Raw genomic sequence first — 10,396 nt, 5'->3', positions numbered from 1 at the left:
TTTCAAAACAAAAATACAAGAATAATATAACATTTAAATAATAACGAATATTAAATACTTATAAACTTTTATTATCTTACTTATAATATATAAAATAAAATTTAAATATCGCGCTTAATATTAAATCTATCTTTTATTGAATCAGTAACAGAAGTAAATAAATCAAATCATTATTTAAATATATAAAAGAGGAAATAAAAATATAAAGAAATTTTTTTAAATAAATGAAATTATAATAAAATTGACAAAATTGAAGAAATTTTTAATAAAATTAAAATGTTTAATAATTATAATCAGTATAAATTATTGCATTTGTACAAATCATTAATATATTTTATAATTTATATCTAATTTAATATTATATATTTTGTACATTCAAAAATATTGCATTTTATATATTTTTTATATATATTTATATTTCTATATATTTTTATTTATTTTATTTTATTTAATTAAACTGGAATAAAATAATTGAATAAAATGAAAATAAAAATAATTATTGATATAATTACAATTAATTATCTTTATGCTATATATAATTTGATTATTTGATTATAATTCAAAATTAAATTAGTTTTAATATTAAGATATAGTTTTACAAAAATATTGTTATATTTTTATTATTTTTATAATTTAAAATAAATTTATTTTTAATTGTAACAATTTCATAAATTATATTATATATTTTATATATTATATCATATATTATGTTATAAAAATATTACAGATAAATACGTATAGATTTGATTTATATTATATAATTCAGTATATACAATATAAGAATATATAATTTTGAATTAAATTTTAAATATATATATAAGTATGTAATAATATTATGAAAAATAGAAAAAAATTCTATGATATTACTAGATTTAATGTTAGGTTATAAGTGAAAAAAATTATTAAAAAATATTATAAATTTTAATATTCATGATAGAATATTGTTGTTTTTAAGTTTCAGAAATAAAAAATATCTCTAAAATTTATAAAATTCTATTTCATTTTACACACACACACACACACACACACACACAATATGATAGATGTTTCACAAATTTAATACATAATACAACATTTTTATAATAAATATTTTTATTGATATATTAATAATTTATAATTTTGAATATTAATATATTAATTTTGATTAATAATTTTGTAATATATGTTAATTTTTATATAAATTTTATTTATAATTTGTTATAATTTGTTAAAATATTCATTATTTATTTTAACTTATATTTATAAAATCCAGTTAAATATATATTTTAAAAATAATTTTTTCTACTTTAAATTATTTTAAATTAATTTAAATAAAAATAATTAAAATAAATTAATAAAGTATTTAAATCTATTAATTAATTCTATTATTTTTATATAAATAAAATAATTTCATTAATTAATTATATTACTTACTTCTCATATTCATAATAAAAATAACTTTTTACATATGTATATATTATTATTAATAAATGAAATTTATATTAATTTACTTAAAATATTACTTAATTTTATATAAACTATGCATATAATACAAATACATGCATATAATAAAAATAAAGAATAATATTAAATAAAAATAATATTAAAATAATATTAAATAAAAAATCTTAAATATATATTATGTTAAATATATAGATTATGTTAGATTATGTTAATAATTTAATTATATATATATAATAATAAACTTTATTACTACAATAAATAAATTATAAAATATATAAATAATTATGATCATTTATATATTTTAAAAATTGATATAATTAAAATTGACAAATTGCTTTAAAAATTATACAATAATAAAAAGTTATACAATAACAAAAAAAATATATAACAGTATTTAATATAAATTAATCTTAATATAAAATAATTGACATTTATTTCCATAAAAAATAATAAGATTTTACTATACAAAAACTTTCATTAATTATTTAAATATTTATTGATAAAAAAAATTTTGTATTTATAAATATTTATATTATTATATGTGTTAACAAACAATTTTTTAATAAAAGATATTAATAGAATTAAAAAAAAAGAAAGAAAATGAACAAAAAAAATATATAAAAAATTAAACTTTATTTATAAATTAAATAAATATATATATATAATTACTAAATTGAATTAATATATATTAAAAATAAATATATTGATAATTTAATGTAGTATTATTTGAAAAAAAATATATAATATTATATATAAATAAAATACTATCAAAATTATTTAAAATTAAAATAAATTATTTAAAGTTATTCAAAGTAATAATTATTCAATTATATTATATTGTTCAATTATTCTAGTTCAGTATTTTATATATTTTAAATATTTTAAATAATATAAAATATTTTATATATTTTAATAATGTATAAGTTTTCTTTACTTTTTCTCTATAATTTCTACAAAGAGCAAATATGATAATTTAAAAAAATCTTCTTATAATTGTAATAAAATAAAATAAAAATCTATTACCATAAATTTTAAGCAGATATTATACAGTTTTTAGTAATACATTAAATCAAAAATTCATAGAATTTATTTATATTAATATATGTGTATATTATTTATGAACTATTAATTATTAAATAAGGATTGTTCTACTGAAAGTCTCAGTTAATATTTAATAGATAGAGAAATATATATTTAAATTTTATAATACATTTTTTAATAGATATAAATTCAATCAAATTGATATGTTATTATCCATACATATAAATTGCATTCATTATGTTTTTATCTTTAATTCAATTTATAATAAAAAATATTAAAGTTGATAAATATAAAAATTTGATAAAAATTTATTTTTTATAAATAAAATATTTATTACATTAAAATATTTTCTAACAAATTCAAATTTTTAAAACATAATAATTAAAACATAATTATTAAATCAATAATTATTATTTATATATATAATATTGTATTTTTGCTTCTATATTATTTTATAGCACTTATTTTCTATTTCTAATATATATCCTCAAATATATTACTGCATTATAATTTAATATAAATAAAATAAAATTGAATTAGATTAGATTATAATAATGATAATAAATAATAAATAATAGTAATACATATATATAGCAAATATAGTTTATTTTGATAATCTTTTTAAAAAATATTTTATTATTAAATAAAATAATTAACATATATAATTAAATAATTAAATAATATTAATAATTGTATTATGATAAATAATTATTAACTCAACTATTGAACATTAGATCTTTATTTATTATAAATGTCAATTGTAAATTGAAAATCTTTTTTCAAATATATATAATTGGAAATTATATTTCCAATATTTATATATTATGTAATAAAGAGATAAATATGTAATAAAAAAATATTTCTATTATAAGTTCTATAAATTTAATTAATCTTGATTATCAGTAATACAAAATATTTTTTTAATTTTTTAAAAAAAAATATTTATTTCAAGATAAAAAAATTAAAAAATATATTTTAAAAAAACATAAAAAGAATTGTGATTTAATTTATTTTAAATATGAATATTATAAATTATTCATTAAAATTAATTATATTATATATTATTTATATAATTATATTATTATATCATTAATAATATATTAATGATATATTAAAATAATAATAAATATTTTAATTTTTTAAATTTATAATATTAAATTCAAAAATCAAAAAAATTTATAATTATAATTATTAATATTTAAAACTAATACTGAACAAGCTATAAATTTTTTTTTTTTGACTATAATATTTAACAAAATAATATTTTTAAGTTTTCATATAATACTCTTATCAATTTTTTTAAATATTTAGAATAAAATTAAATTTGATTATTACATTTAAACAATTATAATAATAAAAAAAACAAACTTTTTTTTCAAGTTAAATTATATGAAATAAAATTTATTATATAAATATAATTTAATTATTAAAAAATAAGAATTTAGAATATTTTTATATTGAATATAATGGATGATCCCAATAAATTAATTATAAAATTAATATTTCAAAATATAAAAAATATATATTATAGTATTGAAACTACCAATCTTTAATATCTTATATATATATAAATGATTAGAATTAAATAAATATAATGAAAATAAATAAGTATATATATCAGATGTTCATCTCAATAAAATTTAACATTACTACAAATACTTAATTTTACTATAAATACAAATAATTGCATGATATTGACAAGTACAAAAATAAAAAATACATCATTTTTCAAAATTTCATAATTTTAATATTAATATTATTAATATATTTTTGTAACTTAATACATTTTAGATCTTATATTTTTTATGTAAATTATTTACTTAAAAAAAATATTCAAAAATATAATTTTTTTAAATAAAAATGATTATTACAATATTTATGTTTCTTAAATTTTTGAATATTTTTATATTTTTTAAATTTTTTAAATAAAATGATATATATAAACGCAATGATAAAATAACATTAAAATTTACATATAGAAAACCTGTAAAAAAAATGATGTCTTTTATAAATATTTTAAATTTTAAAATAATGGAGTATCTCTGTTTTATTCTTCTTCTTTATATATATTTTTTAAAAATGGTATATATAACATCTAGCACTTTTATTGCTAGTTATAAGAATGGAAATCCTAATATATTTTGATTAAACATTACAAAGTGCACATTGTACAATATCAGCATATTCTATAAACTGCACTAAAAAACAGTATTTGTTATTCATATAAAAAAGTTATGAACAGTTATAAATTTGTCATATATCGAGCATACAAAAAAAGAAATAATATTAATTGTAAGAATTGCAATATCTATGATCTCACATTTTGGCATTAAAAAATTAGAAACGAATATAATGCTCATATTATATAAATTTTATCAATATGAAATTTGTTCTTTAATAAAATTTATATTATTTATATTTATTGAATTAAACATACTTTTGAAGTTCCATGAGATTCATCCATAGCAGCTGCTCGTCTTTTTATACCTTCTAAATATATTTCACGATTAAACAAACCTCCACCAAGAGGTATACTATAAATATAATTAATATAATATAAACATTAATAAAAAAATATAATATAATTTAGAAATAAATTGAATTATATGAATAATAAGTACATACGTATCAATACCAGGTCTTATAGTTGTTTTAAAAACTCCCCATACAGGTTTATGATCTGAAGTACAAATACTTGGTACAGAATCATAAACCAAACATTCTATAATTCCATCTTTATATGAATTAGAGCTTTCATGACTAACTCTTCTAATATATCCTCTTGTATGTCCTTTTCCTTTAAAAAGAATTCTATCAGTGTATGCAGGTGTGCGTTGTTTACTACTTGAATCAAAATTTTGTGTTCCAGGATCATATTTATATGTAGGAGGAAATGTAATTGGAGCTTCTTCAAAACCACGTAAAACTGCTCCTTCATTAAGAATTGTTTGTAATTGATCTTTGTGTAAATTTACAGGTAATTGTTGTGGAAAACATGTATCTGTAACCCATTGAATAACTTCTTCTCGTGGTTGTGCTAATCGAAAATTTAAATCACCACACCAAAATATGCAATCAAAATTTTGAGTTACATCTGAAAATATAATATTCATTTATTTTTATAATACAATAATAATAATAAATAATTATAATCTATACCTTTGCTTTTATGTCTTATAGGTAAATCTTTAGGAAGATCAAGATTTCTAACTATTCTTTTAATATCATTTACTCTTTCTTTAACTTTATCTTGATGTGCAGTTAAATGTGCAGTAACAAACAGAAAGCTTGTACCAAATAACATTAAAGCTATAGCTACTGCTCCTTTTGTTCTAAAAGCAGTTCCTGTTCTAGTTGAGAAACTAGCATCTTCAGGAATAGAACAGAACCAAATTAAATCTCTTCTTAAAAAAAGTGCAAGATGCAATGTTCCTAAACCAGTACTATAAAGTAATACATGAGAAGGACCAAGAGTTTCTTGTAAAGCTGCTTCCCACTCGCTTCGCTCAGAACAAGATTCTTGTGTTCCAATTGCTAATAAATCTGGAACAGTTTCTATATCTGAAGGTAACATAAAATCGTTTAATTCTTTTGGTGGATTTTGTCCATTCATATTCCATGTTCCAATAAAAATTTTTAATTCGCGATTCGGTAATACTTTTTCAAGTTCTACTGGTCCAAGCAATGAATTTGCAGCAATTCTTCCATGAAGAAAATTTCTGTAACAAAGAAGTAATAATATTTAAAGATAAACACATATATATATAAAATTTTTATTATATATATATTATAAAAATTTTATGAAAGTTTGTACCTTTCTCGTGCTTTTTGTGTAGGAATCAAATTAAGAACTTGAGCAGCTAATAATGCTTGTTTTGCTAAACTATCCATAGATGCTCCAGTTGTTTGAGATTGATGGCGTTCTTTTTTTTTGGACAAAGCATCATGAGATGTGGAACGTGGTTTAAGTTGAACAGGTGCACTTTTTATAGATTCTGGACTTGAATGTCTCATAGAATTTGTTGGTGAATTTCCTACTAAATTATCCACAGATCGTCTATGAATTAGTCTTTGTCTTAAATATGCAGGAACATTTGGAGAAATAGATCCAGAAGATGAATTTTCACCTAAAACAATAAAATAATATAAAATTATATAAAATAATATAAAAATACAAGAATATAAATTTAAATAATCATGATATGTAATTTAAAATAGTATCATATACAAAATAGAATGTTAAATGATATTACAACATGTATTTGTAATGAAACTAAATTGATTCAATTGCTAGTTATTCTTGATGCTGACAGAGTTATTAGAAAATTAGCAGAAATGTCTGTAATTCACTTGAAGTTCATATTTTATTCTTTTCTCTATGTATATAGATATGTAATTATACATATAAATAAAATTGAATTATTTCTAAAATAAGAATATTTATTTATATACAAATAAATAAACATATATATATATATATATATATATATAATTAAATATATATATAAAAGTAAAAAATTCAAAATAGTCACTGTAAAGATTTTTCAATATGCATTATTCAAATTATTTATATATATTATTTATATATAATATTTTTAATAATATTTATCCATAAATAATAATTCTATTTAAATACTATTATACTTTACAAGTGGCCAAATCGAAGAAATAATGTAACACTTATATAATAATAAAATAAAAATATTTGAAGAAGCATAAGAATCAAATTTTAAACTGCAGGTATATTTCATTTATTTTGTTATACCTTCTTTTCCTGGTTTTTCAGTATTAGAGTCATGATATTGAACCATATTGTAAACATCAAAAGGATTGTAGAACTGCCGTTCCATTTCCAAGAAGAAATAAGTGATATATTTTCCTTTTGTAAAATACTCATCCTTTAATTTTATTTCATTTTTTTCATTATCAATAAAAAGTTCGTTTTCATCTTCTGATGATTCCTCAAATGAATCTTCTGTTGACTCTGCAGAGAAATCACTATCTTCACTATTCTCTTGTGACATTATATTTTTTCTTTTTAATAAAAATTTATGTGTTTTTTGTAAGTAATTTATACTATCAGAATTTGCATTTTTTAAAAAAGAATCAAAATATTTTAAAGAATCACTTTTATTTAATAAATTTATATTTTTTATGTTATAATCTTCTTTTAAAAATACAATTTTTTTACAATACAATTTAAATATTTATCTGAACTACATTTAATTTTTTTCATTTTTTCTTTATATTATTTTCACTAAATGCTTTCCTATATCTTTAAATATGCTTACATGTGAATTATTAGGATATAAATGATCACTTTGTTTAAAAATTGTTATATGTCTGATTTATTTTCGTGAGAGATAATTTTATTGTTTTGAAAGTTGTTATACAAATTAATATTTTTTGTGTTATCAAAATTAATATCATATTGAAATTTAAATACATTTATTTTTTCATAATATTATAAGATTTAATATTTAAATTTTCAATACATTTTTCAAAAGCTTCTTCAAATTTTAAATTTTGTTTTGCTTCACTTTTTAATTTGCCACTTTTAAATACTTTATATAATTTATTAAAAAAAGAGGTTTTTTTATTTTATTATTTTGATTAGACATGTTTAATATATAATTGAATAATTAGAATAAAATATAATATTTAAAACAATTTTTGAAATATGCTTATATCAAAGATTAAGTATTAACTGACTATCAGTAACTGACTATTACATCTTCTTACTTAAATATAATATAATGAAAGCAATTTTGCATGTAGAAGATAAAGTGGGGATATGCAAGGTCATTATCTCATTCAGTTAAATTGAAAAACAAAAATAAATAAACAGAAATAACAAAATAGAAAATTTATCACAATGATCATAAATAAATAATAATATTAATTAATGTTATATATTTTAATAATACTTTAATGAATAAAAAAATTATTTATAGAAAACAAATCATTCATCAATTAATTAAATAATTAATCTTAAGTTTTTAATTTCTCAGATAAATAAATTATTTTTAATACAATACAAATTTTTAATAAAATATGTAATGATTCTTACCTTCAATAAATGTACTTTGTCGATCTTTATCCATAAAAATATTATTCCTTTCTATATTTTCTTGGACATTATATGTATTATGTAAATTTGCTATGTAAATTTCTTCTTTTTCTATCATTGCATTTGTTTGACAATTCCCATTAGCAGAAGCTACTTCAGATTTAACAGAAGTATGACTCAAAGTAGTGGGAGATAATCTACTGATAGTTAAACTTTGCGGCGGTGTTCTGCTGCGTTCAGTCATTGCACAGCATAATGAAAGTTTTGTGGTGTGAGATCCATGTTGTGAATTTTCCAATTTAGAATTCTTATTTGAATTACTATCTTTGTAAGATGTTTCTAAACATCCAACTTTGGTTTTTTTATTCATAAGCATACGACAAAGAGACTTTTTCTTTTGCTTTGATTTAGGAGAAATATCAGTTTTAGCATTTGTTATGCTAGAAATATCAGTTTCTTCATATTGCTCCATTGTATTTGCAGTTTTATATTTTAAATATCATATAATTAGTTCACTATTAATAAATAAAGTATTTTATTACTGTATATTCCAAATATATTGTTTAAAAAAATTAATAATAATAGTTTAATATAATTGATCTACTATATATTTCATTATTAAATAAATCAAAACAAAATCATTTGTAATTTTTTCATATAATTATAATTTTTTTTTTAAATTTAACATATAAAAAAATTCTTTTAATATATTTATGATTATTAATTATAGGTAAGTACTTGTACGTATGTAGCTTTTATATGAATAATGTGCAATTATATTAAGAATAATATTTTATTGTACAATATAGACTAGAATCTTAAAACAAGATATTTATCTTGTTAACATCTATAATACTTTTATCATATTAATATATTACCATTATATTTCTCATATTTAAAGAAATACATATAATGTTATTTTAATAAATAATTGCACTTCAAATATTAATAAATTTAAGACTTTCATATAGTGAATTATTTATGAAGAATAAATAGAGTAAATATAAATAATGCATATTTGTAAATATGATATTTAGAATGACAGTTTAGTTCCCACTTCTTGATTTTTTTTTATAGATATAATATTCATTTTCTTTACACATACATATATTCTTTCATAATTAATCGAAGGAACTATAGTTAAATTTTTCAATATTGTGCTGTAAATTAAATTTGATAAAAAAGCATTGTGCTCGTTAAAAATCGCAGGTTAATTAGATTCCACTTATATATACTTCTCTTATATTATTACGAAATTCACTTTGACTTTGAGTCTCACATTGACTATGCATTGACACGTCATTCGCACTAAAATTCATAACAAACTGCATTGTGATTGAAAATACTTGAAAAACGATGATTAACTCTAACTTCCGCCTCCATATTTAAGTGAAAAATAAAATAAAATATATAACATGTATGTTATATTTTCAAAAATTCAATACAAACTTTGTTATAATTATCATTTTAATAATAATTTGTTCCTATTTTAGATGAAACTATCACAAATCTAAATACTCGTATCTTTTATTACTTCGGCGCTGATTTCTAAACCTGCGCAGCTGTCAATCAAGCAGACGACAACATCATGACATTTCGATATTTCATATAAAATAATATTTTTCTAATTAATACTTAATGTAAATCATTATTAAAAAAGAATTATTAATATTTTAAAATATTTTTAAAATCAATATATAAAAAAATTAAATTTTTAACTTATTAAAAACATAATTGTCAAATCTAGCAGACGACGGTCATTGGCGCCTTAATGTTGGCAGGAGCCATCTATGATGCAATATACTTCATATACTCAATATATGCACATAAGTATACATATAT

General features: G+C 17.4%; 1 protein-coding gene across 2 annotated transcripts; it reads right to left on the bottom strand.

Annotated features, from left to right (window-relative positions):
* Nucleotides 1-4,591: 4,591 nt before the first annotated feature.
* On the bottom strand, nucleotides 4,592-9,104 carry LOC409136 (inositol polyphosphate 5-phosphatase E). 2 transcript variants are annotated; one of them, XM_026443595.1, is made up of 6 exons: nucleotides 8,555-9,104; nucleotides 7,250-7,468; nucleotides 6,299-6,611; nucleotides 5,644-6,203; nucleotides 5,110-5,578; nucleotides 4,592-5,018 (listed from the first exon to the last, which is right to left on the bottom strand). In XM_026443595.1, exons 1-6 carry the CDS (start codon nucleotides 9,024-9,026, stop codon nucleotides 4,904-4,906), a joined length of 2,148 nt encoding a protein of 715 aa, XP_026299380.1. In that variant the 5' UTR covers nucleotides 9,027-9,104; the 3' UTR covers nucleotides 4,592-4,903. The 2 variants fall into 2 exon arrangements, with proteins under 2 accessions (XP_026299380.1, XP_006562466.1); XM_006562403.3 differs by lacking the exon at nucleotides 7,250-7,468 and having other exon boundaries at nucleotides 8,555-9,102.
* Nucleotides 9,105-10,396: the final 1,292 nt, after the last annotated feature.

The sequence above is a fragment of the Apis mellifera genome, linkage group LG11 (assembly GCF_003254395.2).
Source record: "Apis mellifera strain DH4 linkage group LG11, Amel_HAv3.1, whole genome shotgun sequence".
NCBI classification, from domain to species: Eukaryota; Metazoa; Arthropoda; class Insecta; order Hymenoptera; family Apidae; genus Apis; species Apis mellifera.
Note: the sequence above shows the minus strand (reverse complement) of the source record. Positions and strands in the feature narration are given on the sequence as shown.